Below are 19,240 nucleotides of genomic sequence, written 5' to 3'. Positions count from 1 at the left end.
CAGCCCCTTGGCAGCACAGGGTTTGGTCTTAAATTCTGAATACTGTGATTTTACAGATGACACAAAGGAATCAGAATTAGCTTCGTTAGCCGGATTTGTTAGATTGATTTGGTTTTGGAGAATCAAGGATGAAAGCAAGTGTTTCCACTGGTGAGAAGCAGTGAATACGCCTCCTTTGTCTTCCCATGCTAATCACTTATATCTATTTATTTGGCAGCTTGATGTTTAAAACAAGAGACTATTAAGAGCATGGCTGAATTTAACACTGAACTGAGAGCACCACTGTTGGCTGCCTTATTGTCAAAAAGATAAGGTATCTATAACTGCTGCCATTTACTACTATCATAAGCAATGAAAGGACAGAAATAAAATCTTAATATTGACCAGAGACAAGTACTGAAATCCTTTAGACCAGAATTAAAATTGAAAGCAGGTCATTTAAGGAATCAATGAGAGAAAAGCCCCACCCTTGTAAAATTGTAGCAAAAGACATCACTGCCATAAACGCAGAAGTCCTAACAGAGCTGGGTAAAGAATATTAGACAACATCTTCAGCGCACAAAAATCTGGCCAATTCATCTGAATGAACGTATGAAAGATTTAGTGCTTTTTCCTCAAGAGCTAGGAAACTGCCTGGTTCAGTGCCTGGAGCACTTGACGGAGATGCAGAAGCTGGTGCTCTGGTCCTGGCTTTCAATGTTATTTGCTTTATGGTCCCTGGCCAAGCGCGTGTCTGTGCCTCAGTTTCCAGACATCTAAAACAGAGACAACATTTGCAGCTCTGACCGGAGAGCTATGAGGATACCTACTTGTAAAACACTTCTCCCTCCTCCCAAAGCCCTACTTACAAAGACAGACTTTTACTTTCACTGCTTAATGAATTCACACAGGTTTCTCACTGCACTGCACACTCACGTGCCACTTTGGAGATCAGAGCCTTTTCAAGCAAGTCTTTCTTTACTTTTGCAGCAAGACCTATCCCAATCCAATCCTACAGCTCCACCACATCTCCAGATAAAACATATTATTTGACTTTTACAAAAAACACATGAAAAATTTCCTCATATTCTTGTTTTTCAAAGTAGTATCTTTGAAATTTGTTGCTGACAACAATTCAGAGCCAAATAAACAGGATCAAATAACAAAGCCATATCATGCCTGTGCTAAAGAATGCAAATCTTATTTATCCAGAGCTATTTAGAACAGGTAGAACTCCATCGTGTTTATCACAGAAAAATTACTGGCAGAGCAGGTAACAACAGAAATAAATTAAAACCAATTACACATTGTGACTAAAACAATCAGTTAGTGAAACTGTTCATGTTTCCTGAAAACAAGAAATACAGGACACAATAGAAAAGGTCACCTCTCAAAGACTTTTTCCTTATAAGCCATTAACATTACTATAACTCATTAGGGAACAGACAGAAGTTTTACAGTCGGGACAAACAGATCTCAGAAGCACTATTTCAGCAAAGATGGTATCATTCAGAGTATTTGCAGTTTTTAAAATGTGTACAGAAGAATGAGAGATAATTTGTAAGCAAGTCATTAAAATGTGTTATCTGAAAAATTTCATGCCTGTTTTTGATCTGTAAAGCTCTCTACTGGAAAAATGACTCAGAACATCAAAAAGGAATTAGCAGCAGGGTGCAAAAAAACAAAAGCTACACAAATGACATATTTCATCTGAAGGTGCTTGTGTAGTGTTACAGGGCTTTAGAAATTATAAACCCTAATTAACACTAAAAAATAATAATCTTTAGACATGTTAACATTATATAATTATGATTTAAACAATACATTTGTTTTATTTACATGGAGATTGAATCCAAAGACACAGAGAAATGACCAACTATTCAGTAAGTGTCATCTGAAAACCGGTACCTAGCTAGTTATTTGCTGATCAACCTAAACATCATTCTGATAATGAAGATGTAAGTTATTTTATTTTGGCAAAATATTGCAAGATGGCAAAGGGATAGTTGACCGTAATTGCAGACATTTGGACAAATATGTTGATACTTGTGCAGGTACACTGGATATAGTATGGGTAGATATGCTCCTCCTGCAACAGAGAACAGTAACATTTTATCTTTTCTCTTCTGTTTAGTAAATATCCAGCTGCTAAGATTATTTAAGAAATACCAAGCATGCATGTGTGCAAGACATGAACAGTTACCTCTGCTTAGTCGGGAGGTCCACATTAGCAGCTCTTTCTGCAGTTTGTACAGAATACAGACATCCACTCCAACTACGAAAATCTGAGATCAGCTCAGGGGACCCTTTTGATGCTTTGGTCCCAGCTCTTCTCCCTGTGTGCAATTTCTGACCTTCCCTACTCGTAACAAATGGAGCAACCAGGAGCGTACTACTCTTGGCATCCCCTTGAAGCAAATACTCACAAAATGCCTCTGAAGTTCAATGTTGCAATAGAAAACTGGATTCCTCAGCCCCCAACACCAGCAGTAAGCAGTGTAGCACTGCATGCAGTATGAGTTGAAGCTCAGTACCCACTGCACTGACTTTTTTAAGACTGATAGCAGAAGTTCACTGTTAGGGTCAGCGTCTCCGTGTACCTGGGATTTCTTGCTAGCACATACACAAATTAGAACCTGAATGCCCGCAACTCCATCAGAAATAAGCTTTAAGGAAGGCAAACGCTGGAAGCCTGAACATGCATCAGTATCGGTGCTGACTGCAGTATTTTGCATGGGCACAGGCATGATAAGCCTGAATTTAGTTCATGCTCCATTACATCCAAAAAATAAAAGGAACTTTTTCCAACTCAGATGAATCCACCTTTACACTTTCTACGGCATGCACATTTACACTCACGCTCATTAAATAAAAAGGATAACTGTCCCATTCAACTAAACAGAAGGTGAAGAATATTTTCAGCTTAATTGCCCCCCAAAAAGTAAGTCTCTATTTTCTCTGGATTGTGTGGATTTTAGTAACACTGTTTGGAACATGAAAGCTGCTCATTCAAGAGAAGAGTACATACAAAAGATGAGTGACAGTTGAAACCCATTTTCTCACATAAAAGCAAGATTCCACTAATCAGAGTTAATCGTCCGTTATGCAGACTCTTACAGGACCTGCCTAGTGAGAAATCCCAAAATGGCAATTACTGCTGTTAGGCTGAGCAGTGCCTCCCCACTTCTAGGCCACATCCAGCAGTAGCTGAAACTCAGCTGGAGCCAAGATCAGCATTTCCAGCTGAGGGCAAAATGATGTGGAGTGGGCTTTGGGACATATAAAGCTCAGGCTGCAGGAGACAAAAACACGTGCAATTATGGGAGAAGAAAATGGGTCTGAGGTCTGCGTTTGAGGGGAGAGTGTATATTGTAGGAGGTGAGGATGTAGGATTACATTACATTCACGGTAAAAAAAAAAAAGTTCTCCTAGAGGACAAAAAAATAAATAAATCACTGTCTTGTGGTCAAGATCACACTGCATGTTTGGGTAGACAGAATGGACAGCACATTACTACAGTGCATAATAAAATCACAGATTCTAAAAAATAATAAAAAGTTACATAGTGTTGTGCAAATTGTGACAAAATGTATCCTCTTCTGACAGCAGCTAGCCAAATATTTGCAGCATTTATATTTTAACCAAAACCTTGTATTGAATGTCTTTGTATTGCCATTTTTTACCTACTGAACTCCTAGACTGTAAGTAAATATATATGTATGCATGTTTTGTTTTTCTAGGAAGAGATCTATAGGCACGGGTAAGAAGGGAACAATATTAGTGCCAAGACACAGCGCACAGAGCTAAAAAAAAAACCCTAAAACATCTGTGACTGTGCAGAGGCAAATTTATCCTCAGGAATGTATGTTTTTTAGTTGCTAGGAAAACCATAAAGTAACAGCAGTCTACATAACCATTATTTTATTACTAGCTGAAAATACTTAAGAGTCAAATCCTATGGTCTCGAGTCAACCACGGCAACTCATGTAAAATGTTGTCTGAATCAAGATCACAGGATTTGGCTGATTTTGAGCAGTCCTGAGCTGTGGTCTGTGAAATCACAGTACCAGTCTGCGCAAACATACCGGGCTGTATTCTCCACAGGGGTTACCACTGTACTTCAATGTCGGTACATTTGTGCGGGATGAAATCTGAGGGCTGCTAATGGTATCTGAATGCAAAAAACTGAGCAACGCTGCCACGGATCAAAGGGTTAATTTCAAATCAATTCAGTGGGAAACACAATGGTCTTTTGAAAGACTGTTAAATGATGCTATCCTTAAACTAGCACCTTCCTGACTTTGGTGTTGAATATTCACTTTGAAAGCTCTGGAGGAGACAAAAATTACAAAGTAAATCATCCAGCCTTTAACATTGTAGAGGTTTATATTTGTTGTAGTTTTTGGCAGTAATGAGGGAAAATACTTTCTAAAAGTACTACTAATTTTAAGCTCAATACTTCCTTGAATGTGTTGATTTAAAGACAAAAAGGGCAATGTTTATATCAAATTTTTAAAATTATGATAATACGCAGTGATTGGAAATTTGATTATTCCAAAATTAGATCTAAGATAGGCTATCAGTAACAGGAAGAAGTACAAGTTGAGCCAATTTTCATTTAACCGCAATTACAGAGCGCAAGCTTAATAAATGTTCTTTTCATGCAATGCCATTCGCACTACCTTACAAAATATGAAGCCATTCCAGGGACTAAAACTGGAAAGTTAGCTGCCAGTGGCATACTGTATTTCCAAGTACAACATGGCTTACTGTACTGTAGCGTTAGCCAAAGCTTGAGGCCTCAACAAGGTAATAATAAAATTCACTATGATGTCAGTTCAGAGCTTTTAATTTAAAAAAAAAAAATCTCAGTTCTACAGTTTCAATTTTACCAAAATAGCTGATGACAAGGAAAAACCTGTGCTTTACCATACTTTACTGACTATATCAGTGAAATACAGGCTTAGATGTCTTTGAATTTGCTCCATTTAGCAAGGCAGCTATCTGAAATGACTCTGAAAGGTTTAAGTTGTTTTTACATGTCAGTATTTATTTTTAAAATTTGTCTTTTAGGAAAAGTTTTTTTTTTTCTGCCTGTAACACTAATGAGAAAAACCCATCACAAAATTGATGGCTATCAGCAGAAAAGATATGCTGGTCTGTTAACCTGGTATTTTGAGTAGCAAATATCAGCAATAACAGAAAAAGACTTGAGGTGGTTTTACAGGAACTGCACCATTTGCCAGCACACCACTATCAGCTCTGTAACTGGAGCCAGAATGTTGTAGGACATCACGTGTAGCCTAATGAGCAATGCATTCTGCATGGTTAGTATTGCAGGTTTGTAGAAGGAGGGCAGGGAAAAAGAGAATTCACTTGATTAAAAACTCCGTTCTTTAAATGGATGTGCCTCAATTCTTGGTGCCTCTCTGGATGGTGTCTGGTCTTTCTTCACTACCTTGAAATTCTCACATACACTAGCACAACCTAGTGCTTGTGTGCTGCAATAACATGCTGAGCAGGGAAAGCTCCTCACACTACCTATCTCCATCAGGTTTTTAGATACAGCTGCAAATCCTTCTTACATTCAAAGACCCGAAGTCCTTGTATTAGAGAAGAAGTTGCTGAGCCTAATTAACAGCACAAACACACTGCTTAATTGTCTCCTCCTCGATTAGAGGCAGAGTCATGACAAGGAATTTAAACAGCGGAGGAAGCAGTCTAAGATGAGGGGGTGTTTCTGACTAGTTGTGCCTTTTAACCAGAACCTCTTGCAATGAGAAAACACAAAACACTGCTGTGCCCTCACTGGGGACAGACACCAACTAACATATCCTAAATCAAATCAGCTACCTTCAGAAAACTGTTACCAGCACAGACAGCATATGACCTGCTAAGAGATTAAGGGAGAGAGCACATCTTTGAATGCCTTACCCAGAAAGGAAGTAGCAACGACAGACTCTGGAGTTCATTACTCTTTGTGGGAGGAAAGGTCATTACAGCGAGATCATACAAGCAAGGTCCTGGAGAGCAAATACTGCAGGTTCTTTCCTCTCAAAGGGGAGGAAAGCTCTCTGCCAGCTAACTGGAACGAAATCTCTAGCGAAGCCTTTTACCACCTCCATCCCACAGAATGGAAATGATTAAAAGCCTTTAGTTCTTAATTTATTTAACAACAGAGCAGTGTTGAAATGATCTTGGTTATGAACCAAAGGGTAGTTCAAAATTTCCTTAGAGGCATTATTATTATTTTAAGCAGTTTAACATAAAGTACATTATATAGTAATTGCACACCATATGCTTTCTGTGTTTTGGTGAGAAGAGACTGCCAGATGGGCTCTGATACTTCTAGCTTCAAGTGTCTGAATGGAAAAGATTAGAAGAAAGAAAAAGTGCCAGGATCATACTAAACAATTCTGTTTCTTATTATGCAAAGTACGTGGTAAATGCAGTGCTGGCAAGTTCTTTACCAGATGACAAAGATATTAACTAAAAGTAAAGTTGTAGAAGATGCTCAAGACATTAAGGTATCACAGTCCAACCTGAGTTCTGATAAGCCATAAATGTGGTAAATTTGTAACCTAAACTAGTGGATGGCTCTTCACTCTTGTCCTTCTGCCATTATGCAGAAGGAAATGACTTGGGAGTAATTCTCTTGCTTATCTTACAGACTCTGATTCAGAGAAAAAGGACAGAGAAGATGATTCCTAAAACTAAAAGCACTTCCTAGCAGCCATAAAAAAAAAAAGATAAAACAGCCAAAAAGCTCATTTAAAGCTTGTAACTATTTCAAGCTTTGCAGCAGTGCTGTATTCAAGTTCAAAGAACAAGCAGGCTTGGGAAGGTGAATATTTGGGTAGGTGTTCTACAAAACAGTTAGACAGTCTGCTGTAAGACATTCTGTAGCTAGAATTCTCTGTGTATGACCCAACATCATCTAGTACTTCACTCTCAGAGATACCATAAGGGGGAGCACATGTGGTCAAGGTATCTAACGTGGTAACAGAGCTCCCCTGCCTTTTTTGTAAGAGTTAACCCCGAGGTCCTGGTCAAATTCTACCAGAAATAAGTTTAGAAATGAGCTTTAAAACAAAAATAGCCCTTTGACTTTTAATGGGACTCTTATACCTAACTCATTCAGCTACTTCTAAAAAAATCCTATTTTGCCTTTTTAACTCCCCCTGGCTTTTGGCTGTGACACAGCATTCTTCTGGTGCTTTCCTAACTGCTGCCCTGCACACACTGAAAAAGCTTATTTCACTTCAAAGAGGACAACTGTTTCACAGTACCAGAAATCAGGGATGCTCACTACTTACTCGAAGAAATAATTTGTTGTCGATTTTAAGATACTCTCTTTCATTTCCATGCTATCAGGTCTTTACAGTAAAGAGTATTTTCTCCATACTTAAATACCTCAATGTCAGAAAATAATTAGGGTATTCTTGCCCACTACATAAATTAGTATCCTGCTATATAAAATGAGCTACGGGATTACTAAACACTGACATACTGACCTGGCAACTTTAGCTCTACAAAAGAAAGCACTACAAGCAAAGTTACAATACCCATGACAAAGCTTCCAAGTACTAGCACCCCTGTGTCTGCAATGACAGCAATACTGTGATCAGAGCTGCTGATATACTGCCTGTGAGAGTAATTGTTTGTAGAGAGGGGGCACTGAAAGTCTACAAAATAGCTGACAATCTGCTTTCTACTCAACTTACTATGCTTGGGACAGGGTAAAAACTTGCTCTGTAGCACCACGCTCTCCAGATGCTCTCACTTTGTGTTTCTTTTTGTAAGACATAATCAAATTATTAGTAAGAGCCTCCTTCCCAGAGCATGAATTCCTTGGGCATCCTTCCATCAGCGAAGAAAAATGCAGTCGGTGTCCATACAGCATAAACTACTCCTTTGTGAAGAGGGAGTCATTTAGAAGCAACTAAATCTTTGATTTTTCTGCTTTAAAAATCAGATGATTGATTAGAGTTATCCAAGCAAGTAGCCAATTGATTCAATTTCTTTTGCGTCTGATTATTTACAACAGGCTTCACTCACACTCTGGAGAGAGGTTGGAGAGGATCATGCATTTCAAGCACTGTGAACAGGTATTCACACCGCTGCCAAAGAGGAAAAATGCCCTTTGAGTCTTCTTTTAACTGTGAAGGAAATATTTTCTTTTTTATGCTGTACTTCCCAAAATAATAAGAATGAACTGTTATGTTCAGCTTTACTAGAAACTGCGGGGCGGGGAAGGTTGATTGACACAATATTTAGGTAACTGAAATGTACATCTCAGAAATCCTAGTGAACACAAATAGCAATGGACAAACAGCACAAAAAGAGAAGATGAACATCTTAGTTTGCTGAATGTCAGTTAGAGAGCATAACCCTGAGAGATGTAGCAGCTGGGGTTCACAAATTCGCACAAAACTTAACTTTAGAATAACATTCTTTCCCATACATCTATATTAGGATTTTATTTACTTATTACCTCCCTGCAATACAGTCACCTTTTTCGCCTCTTAGGAATGAATGCATTTTTGCTTAAGGAAGTTCATAAAAATAAGACTGATACTAAACTAAGGTTGGGTTGGGGTTGTTTTTGCAGTTCTCTTACTGTGTTCAAAACCCATTTACAACTTACAACTTCTTCCGCAGAAAACATTTTATGAATTCTACTTTGTGCTTGGACCATGTGAAACCACGCTAAAAACAAACATACTGATAAGAATCTGTTTGAGAAATACATTGGTAAACACAGGCTCACTTAAGGAAATACTCATCCATGTAGGCATTAATGAGTGAAGGAGAAGATGTTTGGCTGAGTATTTAAATAATGGCAGAAAATACTTAAATACGTTAATCAAAACCAGACAGAGTATCATACTGTGTACATGGGGATCAGTTTTTCAACATTGCCATGAGTTTATACTTTTATTCAAAGGCACATGTCTACTTACTTGGTTAGCTTATGGCCTTTCATTGCTACGAGGAAATCTCTCACAGTCTCAGGACTCTGGTATCTACAGGGTGTTTTTGAAATGTACTTCAGTGTCTGCAACGGATAGAAATAAAGTATACATTGTTTCACAGTTAGTGTTTGCTTTACCAGTTGTGTATGGAACAAGCTGATTTTGAAAAGTCTCCTCAGTACTACTAAGAAAAATTGGAAAAGTCAATTCAGGTTTTTGGGTTTGGCTTTTTTTTTTTTTTTTTTAACAGTGGGAAGTGCTGTCATAGACAACACAGATCACGCACATTTTTCTGTCTTCAGTAAAACTATACTGATGTTTGCTGAGGGAGTAAGAAACAGGCAATATGTAACTACAACTTTATATAATGGAAATTACATTAGTACTTATCCAGAAAGCCCCAGTGAATTCATTCTGTAAAGACATGACCCAGCCAGCTCATTACACACCCAGGTGAGAATGACAGCTTTGACTATTCCCTCTGTGGCTGTGGACGGCCATTTACCTGCTCTGTTCAAAGCCCAAAGTCACATGTTGAAGAGGACAGGAAAGGAGTGAGTTTTAGCTCTGTCTACTAAAAATCATCTGCTGTTCGTGAAAGACATTTGCTTTCTTGGTTTGAAATAATCTCAGGTGATGCTGAGACTGTGATCAACACATACAGCTGTGCTGAACAGTATCACTCAGATATACTTTTCCTTTTAAAACCAATAAACATTTACACATTCAAAGCTGGTTTAAAGAGGTACCAAGATATGGGATTTGGTGGGTTTTTTGTGGTGTTTATTTTTTGTTGTTTTGGTTTTTGTTTTTTTAAAAGCTTCACTTTTAACACTTCAGAAAAGTTGAATACTCTTTATCCTTAAAACCATGTTACCTTCTGCCAAGTTTTCCTGTGCTCAGTGCCAGGGATACTCTCACTGCCAACCCATAACTAACTCATTAAGTTCTCCAATCTATGGTTGTTTTCATCCTTTATAGGCATATTTGGCAATGCTTTCTTAAAGTTCATAGAAGCAGGTTAGGTGGGTTGTCATGAAAATCTGCAAGAATACTGTAGTATTAGAAATGTTTATCTGACTTGAGACAATTTATCTTTGCTCCATTTTTTACATGTAACACCTATCAACCTCAGCTAACTTTTGCAGCAGATGTTATGTCTGCTTTATTTAAAACAGCACGACACCTAGCAGATAGGTAATATAATGTAATTTGACCCAAGTAAAAAAAAAATTGTCAATTAAAAAAACCCACGCAAATGCCAGTTCACAGCTGTCTTTTCACTGGAAGTAGCTCAGAATCTTCCTGAATGTTGCTTTGATTAGACCCCAAAATGAAGAGTTGGAAATAATGGGCATCAATGGAAAAGTCAAGGAAATCCTCGCATTGTCTGCATTGTGTGCATCAGCAGCTGAAGGATTTAAGAGAGTATTGTCAATGCTTGTTTTGAATTAAGGAACAAAATCTTCATCTGTTGATACTGCATAGCTATACATAAAGCTTAAAAGTATCAATACAACTGACTCATGATGCACTAATTGGATTGCAAACACAGAGACACGTGTGGTAGGACACCACATGCACAGATTACCTATAATAATAATAAAAACCCATAAAATTCTATATGATACTCTGAGTTTCTTTCTCAGAAAATCTTTAAACTGAGTATTTATATTTGAAAACTATGCAAATGTATTTCCAGTGTATTTCCATTAAAATCTGTTATCATTTTAAAATGTTAGGTAAAGGAAAATAGACTTCAACAACACAGGATAATTCATCCTACTTAACAGATAGAGTATTGATGAAATATGAATCACTGGTATTCTTAAGGACTAGTTTCACTGGACTGCTGAGAAATATATTTAAAAGCACAATAATGTGTTAGATAACCCTCCCTTCTCTGAGTCCCGTCGTGACCTTTTCAGATAAAATGGAGTTATTATACACCAGTAATGACTGAAACGAAATCATCGTATTATCATGTAACAAGATTGTTCAACAGGAGTAATTTCTTTTCCAGTTTAGACTTTTTTGGTAATATCAGATCAATTAAAATGCCAGACATACAGCAAAACATAGCTCCAGTTTAGCAAGCTTCATCTAGTTATGTCAGTACCAATGGATACAAGCCTGCACAGAGCTCATGAAGACATACTCAGCGTGAATAAAAACAGTCCTGCAAGATCAAATTCTGGTTTTCTTTCAGTCAAATACAGAGAAAATGTACCTAGAGTTTACACCAGCTTCACTCCATGCTCAAAAACAAGCATCCTATAGGTATTTAACATGTAGCAATATCACAAGGCAATTAAAGCTTTAAGGTGTATTCTGACAAAATATACTTACAGGATCTTTCTCAGTTGTTTCAAAGAGGTACAGGAAGAGACTGTTAGTCTCCATGAAGATTTAAATTAGGTTTTTTGTAAGCCTCTATTTTGTTGAATATGAGGCTTAGGAATTACAACTCTAACTTTTCAAACAAAGCCAGAACTAAAACAAAAACAAAGCCTAGGCCAAATCTTATTCACATGAGTAGTTTCACCGCTCAACAGGATTACTCATGCAAGCAAGGCAAACTGCCTGCAACTCGCTGCCAATCGTGGTGCTACTCATGCAATTCTCTGACACAGGCACAATAGGTGACACTGCAAGTCTATTATGAAGTTGCTAATTTGAGGTATTTAGAATGTTAACATTTGTATTATATGATTTTAAAAGTTCTTCCTTGCAATGGATTGAACATTTATTACCAATCTGGCATCCAACTGATGTTGCTATCTGTACATGTGATTTTGTTATTCAGGTTGTCCATGTCTTGCTCTTTTGACAAAAACCAAAAAAACCCAAAAACAACAAAAAATATATTTCAATGGGAAATTATTAGTTTAATTCTATTAATACGAAAATACCTGCGCCTCAGCTTTGAAACCGCGATTAGGTGGTATCATCAATTCATCATATGATACCAAGTTCTTCTGCCCTGTGTCTTAAAAGGATAGAATATTTGGAATCAACCCCCCCCACCTAAACAGTTAAAATACAAGGGGGGGTTTATGCTTTTTGTGATAGATTTTAAAAAGAGCAGCTGCATGCCTCTGCCTTGACAGCGCAGTTAGCCTACAACCTAAATAAACTGACCACAGAAAAGTGGCAAAAAAAATTACATTACTGTGTTTTTTAATAGGGGAAATTTGATACAAAATTATTAATATACAGACCTAAGGATGTGAATTACTCCAGCTTGGGCTAATTTGCAAAGGAATTTCCAGTGCTACTCACTTCATACACAATTGTATTCAGGTTCTGCTGACCAGAGCTCTGCTTGTTCTTTCCACTCTCTTTGCGCTGCTGCTTAAGATCAGTAAGTAACTGGAACACCTGGGGAAAAAAATAAAGTGTTTTAGACCATTTGAGAGTATTTTACCTAAAAATATTACAGCAGGAAAACATAAATGAACAATGCAAAATCCTAACAACCAAACAACAACAAAAAGTGTGGCTTCTTTGGTGAATGCACCAGCAATTGAAATGAAAAATATTTTGGCACCAGAATGATGAATAGATATGTAAATTGTTTTTTAAAAATTGTGACTATTTTAAACAGATTTTCAGCACTTGTTAAATGTTAGCCAAGAGTCCCAAAGGAGAAGCTGCCAGGATGAATCTATCCTACTTGTTTATCTTATCTTGTGTCCTGAACAGAGTTGGGTCATAGACTGCTGTACTGGCACAGAGCTCCCATTTAAATATGAGTGATGCTTGAAGCAAAATGTCACACAAGTTTATGGCCCTGCTGGATTTGTTATGACAGATGTACCTATAATATTAAAATGGATATTTTTCTGTCTCAAAGATGCAATTTTACATTATCTGCAAAAAAAAGTAAACCCTACAGCTGTCACACTGCCAGGAACCAACTAAATAAAGGCTTGACCTATAGATGCTCCTGAGAATAATGATCCTATTGTAAATTCCAGTGGCATTATTCATAATGGTATATGTTACAGTGACCAGCATGGTGTTATGGTGTGTTAAGCCACAAAGATTAAATTAGCTCCCTATTTCATCACAATGTAATACAAGCAGACATTCCTGAAAAGAATGTAATAAAGTTGTCTTCACATTTATGATGCAGTGAATATTAATGTAGGAGCGAGATTCAGAGGGTAGGTCTGAAGGCAAGGAAGATGTTTTGATTTTTGCAACTGTGCTTTGTCAAATCTGTTGCAACACATCTTTATTCATCATAGCTAGATACGCAGCAAAATGTTGAGTTACTCTTTTATTAAATCACATTAGGTCAAAATTTCTTCAGATGTTTTGCTTCAGGCTTTACGGTATATCCAGAGCCAATAACCACAGCAAAGCAACAGACCACTTCTTACTGTTTATCCCCTAATTTTTAACTAGCTTCATTCAAGATCCAGATCCAATGGCATTATAAACTTACAGGTCCATAGAAATAAAATACAAACATTTCTGGACAGTGAGAAATAAGAACATTACCAGCTACGAATCCTGCAATTACTTTATACTGTGTCTTCTATGAAAAAGGAACACCTTGTCTATCAAGCACCAGTAGTCAATCCTCACTTGAAAGCCAAAACTGAAGCTATGAACTTTTATCTAATTAAGTATTTGAAGAAAATATAGCCAGTGATGAGATACAAAACGACAACTGCAAACTCACAGAATAAATGTAGGCATAGGACATACAACATGTCAGTCCTGAATACTCCTTTCAAACACCACTTTCTGTGCAAAATATTACCTCGATGAAGAGAATGCTAGCTATGCCAGTCAAACTGCAACTGGGAAGAGGAGCAAACAGAAAGGGATTGTAGTTTTAGGGGAATCAGTACTTTGAAGAGCAGTGAAAAGCCATGAACCAAAAGCCTATAGCTGCAGACACTGCAGATCCCTTCCTGCAAAGAATTGAAAAGCTGCCTGCATGCCAACTGCTGTGAAAGGGAAATGAGAAATAAGCACTCTCATCAATAACTTCGTTTTCCACTTCCTTTTGCTCTTTTTCAACACACGTGGTACATTCACCAACAAAAAGACTCAGCTGAAGAAAGTTCTGGCTGAAGAGCATGAAGAATGGATTCTGCAGTTCTCCCTGTTCTGGACCGTACCTTTAGGACACCTATAGATTTTACGTAATGTGACTGACACCACCACTTGAACCTCAGCAGGCAGTAACACCTAGATTCCAATAAATATCCCAGCAAACGAAGAAGAAAGCAGAGATGATTTTGCAATAAATAATCTCTGAAATACTTGCTATTTTCTGTACTGCAATACTACATGTTTTTAACAAACAGATACTTAATACTAGTTTGGCTGACAGAGTATCATCTCTTTCTTAGGCAAGACAGTTCTTTCCAAGTATCTCATTAAAGCTCTTCTAACAGTCACCAGATGGTTGCTCTGCTGTACACGGACAGATGCAGCTCAAGATAAAACATTTCAAGATTTCTTTCAGAATAGGATGAAACAGCTGTGCAACTTTCAAGCTTCAGCAATAAAACAATATAAACAAAGCACTTGGGTTATTAAAACCGTTAAAAAAATTACATTCATGAACAAAGCACTGAAATCTTTCCATTACCTGGTTGAAGTTAAACCAGTAAGAACACTACATTTCTTTCTACCTGACTAAAAAAATACCTTTATTCAGGAGAGAGGAAAATGATTCAGAACTTATCTACACTAGAAAATAAGGATTTTTTTTGTTTATTTGTATGCCAATATTCATTGTTTGTTATGACAGGGCACTGTAGCTTCCCCATGACACCAGATCAAGGTACATCACTGGCTTCTAGGCATATTTATCCTGAGTAACACATCTCAGATCAGCAAACTGCCTCATGCTTACTATAACCTAAACTGCTTTGGAAACACCTCAAGGTCTTTGAAAAAAATACTGTTGAGCATTCAGAGGTGGAAGACTGCATTTCCAGTACCCCTGGCTTTAATAAAACCATGCATTAATGAGTTATAAGTTCTCAGATGATACTGCACATCACAAGGTTAAAGTTAAATACAAAAGATTGATTCTAGCAGCAGCCATCTGTGAAAGACGTTTGAATTTTTCTGCAAGAATTTTTATTTGCAATGTTAAAGAGACTCCAGCAATCAGCGTGTCACACACTTGGTGGTATATTGGCTTATCATAAGACAAAATTTAAAAAAAAGGTATTTTGGACATTGCTGCCCAGTTACAGAGGTGTCAACATTCCCAATTTAGGATCCGATGCATCACATGTCATACAAAGCACCAGTGAATCCAGTGCACTTGCCCAAATACACAAGCGTTTAAAGATGTGGAGAATCAAATCCTAAATAACAAACCACCACACGCAAGAGGATTCAACAAACTAACCACACTGCAACAGGGTAAACACAACACGGCTGAAGTTAAAGTTACTGACATTCTAAAGATCTGCTCTTCCTCTATTTGAAAAACATATTTATATCTGTTTTTACAGATTTAGGACCAACCAAATAATAATACAGTACCCATTACTAGTGAAAACTAGTAATTTTCTAGAAAACTAGATTTTCTTTAAAAAGCTTTTTTCTTAATAACAAATCAAATGGGGGAGAGGGGAATCACATGCAGGTCTTGCTGACTGCCACTGGCAATTTTCAGCTTCCAAAGAAGTATACAAGTGAGTGATTACAGCTTTAAACTGCTGGTTTAAAACCAGGACATAGATAAACTTACCTCGAAGTTACTTAGCAATGCGGCATTTGCATCTTTTCTAGAAGGAAAAATGAAAACTATTAATTTATGTTCCAAAACTGCCTAAAATTTTTCTCTGCTGAGTCACGCTGACTCTAAAAGACGCTACTTTCATAAAGTTAAAAAAAAAAAAATCACCAATAAATCTATTTTTGGTGATTATACAATTACCAAGTTGTTGCCACCTCTGGAAAATATTTTTCCATATTGTTAGTATAATTATTACATAAATATACAGCATATTTTGCACTATTTGCCCCATAAATCATAATACACTTATACAACATAAACTTTTTACTCAATACACTTATACAACATAAACTTTTTACTCAGCCACACTATTTCATTCACTCACCCAATTTTACAAACTAAACCCAAATTGCCTTGCCTCTTCCTTACAAAAAAGGGCCTCCAGTTTTATTTGAATAAAGACTGACAGGAAAAATCATTCAGATTACACACACTATTTATTTATTAGTCAAGAGTATGGAAAAAGAAAATACAGTTACTATGCTCAGTACAATGTACATATGCGTGTGTATAGATATAGATATGGCACTCTATTTACACATACTGTACTGAGTAAAAAAAAAAAAGACAACCTTATTGCATTTCCTCTTTATTTATTCTTTGAATCATTATGTGGCTACTCCTTTATTAGCAGGGCAAGGCTGAGTTTCTCATTTTCCACCATCCAAATACTTCCCTACAAATTCTGTCCCAATTAAGCAAGCATCGTTATCCACTGCTGGTAGGCTGAATGCACTGAGTCAAGCACATACTTAGACTAATCACACCTCTATTACTACCGGATATTGTAATTTTATATTTTTAAATTAAAAAAAGGGAGAAAAACTGACGCAGAACATCCTATATTCCCCGAACAACACATTCTGCTGAGCAGTCAGTAGCCACAACAACAGAAAGTTTCCATACAAAAGGAAAAAAAGGCCTCTCAGGTCTGCGCAGCAGCTTATTAAAAAAAAAAAAAGAAAAAAAAAGGTACAATGTATTGTTAAGCACCATCAACTGTTTGAATAGAACTGCCACGTTCACCACTTTCAAACAAGTTAAATGCATCCACAAACTTCCACAGGTTCTACCATTGTTTTTAAATGAAAAGGACCTTCTAAAATACGCTGAGATGAACTTCAACTTCCATCTTGCTGACTCGAGTGAAACTTCAGCAAGTGAGCTCACATGCGCGTTAATTTTCATTCATGTTTTACAAACCATATAGCTTTTGTTGTTAGGTAAGTGCAATTCTTCAGAATGTTTGCATTCAGGCTATTGCTACAGAAATCCCCATCGATCAAAGACATTCTTTGTTAGAAATAATAGTGCTATAGAAGTATTATACAGGGAATTATTCTGTTAAATAAGTGAAAGGGTCATATAGAATAAATACATTACTATGTAAATGAGTGCGAAATCTATCTGAAATCAAGACAATCACTTCTTTTTTAATTCAAAAATACTTTGTCATTCAGAAAAATATTTTTTTTCTTCTAACAATGGATAGCAAATGATTCAGTCTCAAATCTTCAGCAATTTTTGTTGTGCTGAAATACCAGAATTATAAACTGATAAACAAGACCAGTTTTAAAAACTTTTGCAGAACTTATAAAGTAGAAATACAATTTTCTTCAGTCCTAACTCTCATGAATCAACTATCAATTTTACATTTAGAAAACAAGAAATTATAAATAATGAATTCTAATGTATATTTTTAAATAGCCAACTAAACAGTATGCTTAATTTTTATGAGATTAAGACTTAAGCAGAAAGGACAAAAAAAAGTCACATTAACACCAATGTATAAACACTTTTTAGAATCTTTAAATAGGCAATATTTGCCCAAATTTTAGTCTAAACCAAAATATTACTGAGGTCTTCTGCATATATAAAAAAAATCTTAGTATATGGCATCACACCTCTAAAAGTATCACTGACACTTCAAAGTTTTTAAATCTACTGCTTAAAATATGTTGCATATTTAAACCACAATATTTCCTGGAGGGTTCTTTTCTCTAGTAACAGATACTTTCTGACATGGTAAGAACTTAAGAGAAGTTTTCCTAGTTGCAGAGCTTCCCTCCATGAAGGCCATCAGGCAGGAGGTACAAGATTAGGAAGATTAAATTCCAACAGCAATTCAAGCACAAAATGGACTAAGTTGTTCCATTCCAACCCAAGGGACCTCCCCCCTTGCGCAGCTCAGGACTTCAGACCCCAGGTCTTCTACCTCTGATGCACCTTCCGATTGGTACTAAAAGAGGCAGCACCAGTAAAATAAGTTGGGCTACTCAAGGTAATAAAAAACAAGCGGGTGTACAAGCAGCATCACAGACTTACTAGTAATGATATCGAATGCATCTTTCTCAGCAGGGCAAATCCTATCCTTCCTCACATGCAACAGTAACTTTGAGCCTGTGTTTGTGTTTCACAGCATTTTTCAGTATACAACAGCAAGAACAGCTCATTTCCCTGCAGGCTGCTACTCGTGTTAAGGCTAACGTAATACAAACCCGTATTTCAATGGCTGTGTCTTATTTGTTATCTCCTTTTAAATTTTACATATAGAAGATTTAATGATAATATATATAATAGTATAGAAGACTTAATGATAATAAAGCATCAATGGATAACATGAACTGCAATAGCTCAGCTGATTTTGGTGGATGCTGACATACATCCCACAGGACTAGCATTCTCCATGCCCCCATTCATTAGAAACCAGCGCTGTGTACACGTATATAACCACACAACGTAATGGGCTCCACAGAACTCACGAGAACGAGTTTCTAAGCTTCAAAATAGGTCAAATCCTATTGTTTTGTGCCCAGGTGATGCTAACAAGACAGAAAAACGCACAGTGCTGCCGGGGTAGGAAAGCAACAAAACTTGCTGCCTGGGACGGCAACCTGGGGGCTGGCTGGTGTAACTGCCATGCACCATCAGCTAGCCAAAATTTTGACTCGTCTCTTGTATTTGCAATTGCTGGAGCACACCCGTTAGGTTTTCTCCTTCTCCAGCATATTCAGCTCCTACAATGAGTTGTCTACCTGACGCTCACAGGAATAACTCTCTCCCAGAAGCTGCAGCAGAGGATTCACGTTTCACCTCTCCCGGGGCAGAACAGGAAAGGGAGCGCGACGACGCAGAAGGGGCACGGGAGATGGGGACCGAGAGCGGGATTCAAGCTGAGCCATGACCCCTTTTGCCCAAACAAACAGATGCTTCAGCAAGATTTTTAAAGCAAACAAAAAACCCCCCTCAGTTTCTCATCAGAATGCCTGAACACACTGCTGGTTATAGGGGCGTTAAAGGCCCAATATACCACCCATACACTGCTGGTAGGCCCACATAGATATACCCCCCCACACACAAACACCACAGGCAGGCCCATATAGGTATAGCCACACACACACACCGCAGGCAGGCCCATATAGATGTACCCTCCCTCACACACTGACTGCAGGCAGGCCCATACAGATACACCCCACACCACAGGCAGGCCCATACAGAAAAAACC

The 19,240-nt window shown here is 37.5% G+C and overlaps 1 protein-coding gene across 1 annotated transcript in view; it reads right to left on the bottom strand.

Annotated features, from left to right (window-relative positions):
- Positions 1 to 18,423, bottom strand: part of CRCP (CGRP receptor component) — a 32,733-nt gene extending 14,310 nt beyond the window's left edge. The window contains exons 1-4 of the mRNA XM_009333449.1: positions 18,399 to 18,423; positions 15,688 to 15,743; positions 12,237 to 12,335; positions 8,943 to 9,037 (exon numbers count right to left, since the gene is read on the bottom strand). Coding sequence (XP_009331724.1) covers positions 8,943 to 9,037; positions 12,237 to 12,335; positions 15,688 to 15,743; positions 18,399 to 18,423 — 275 coding nt within the window. The remainder of the gene's footprint in view (positions 1 to 8,942; positions 9,038 to 12,236; positions 12,336 to 15,687; positions 15,744 to 18,398) is intronic.
- Between the last annotated feature and the right edge of the window lie 817 nt (positions 18,424 to 19,240).

This window comes from Pygoscelis adeliae, unplaced genomic scaffold (assembly GCF_000699105.1).
Source record: "Pygoscelis adeliae isolate BGI_AS28 unplaced genomic scaffold, ASM69910v1 Scaffold331, whole genome shotgun sequence".
Lineage (NCBI taxonomy): Eukaryota > Metazoa > Chordata > Aves > Sphenisciformes > Spheniscidae > Pygoscelis > Pygoscelis adeliae.
This window is presented reverse-complemented; position numbering and strand designations above follow the sequence as displayed.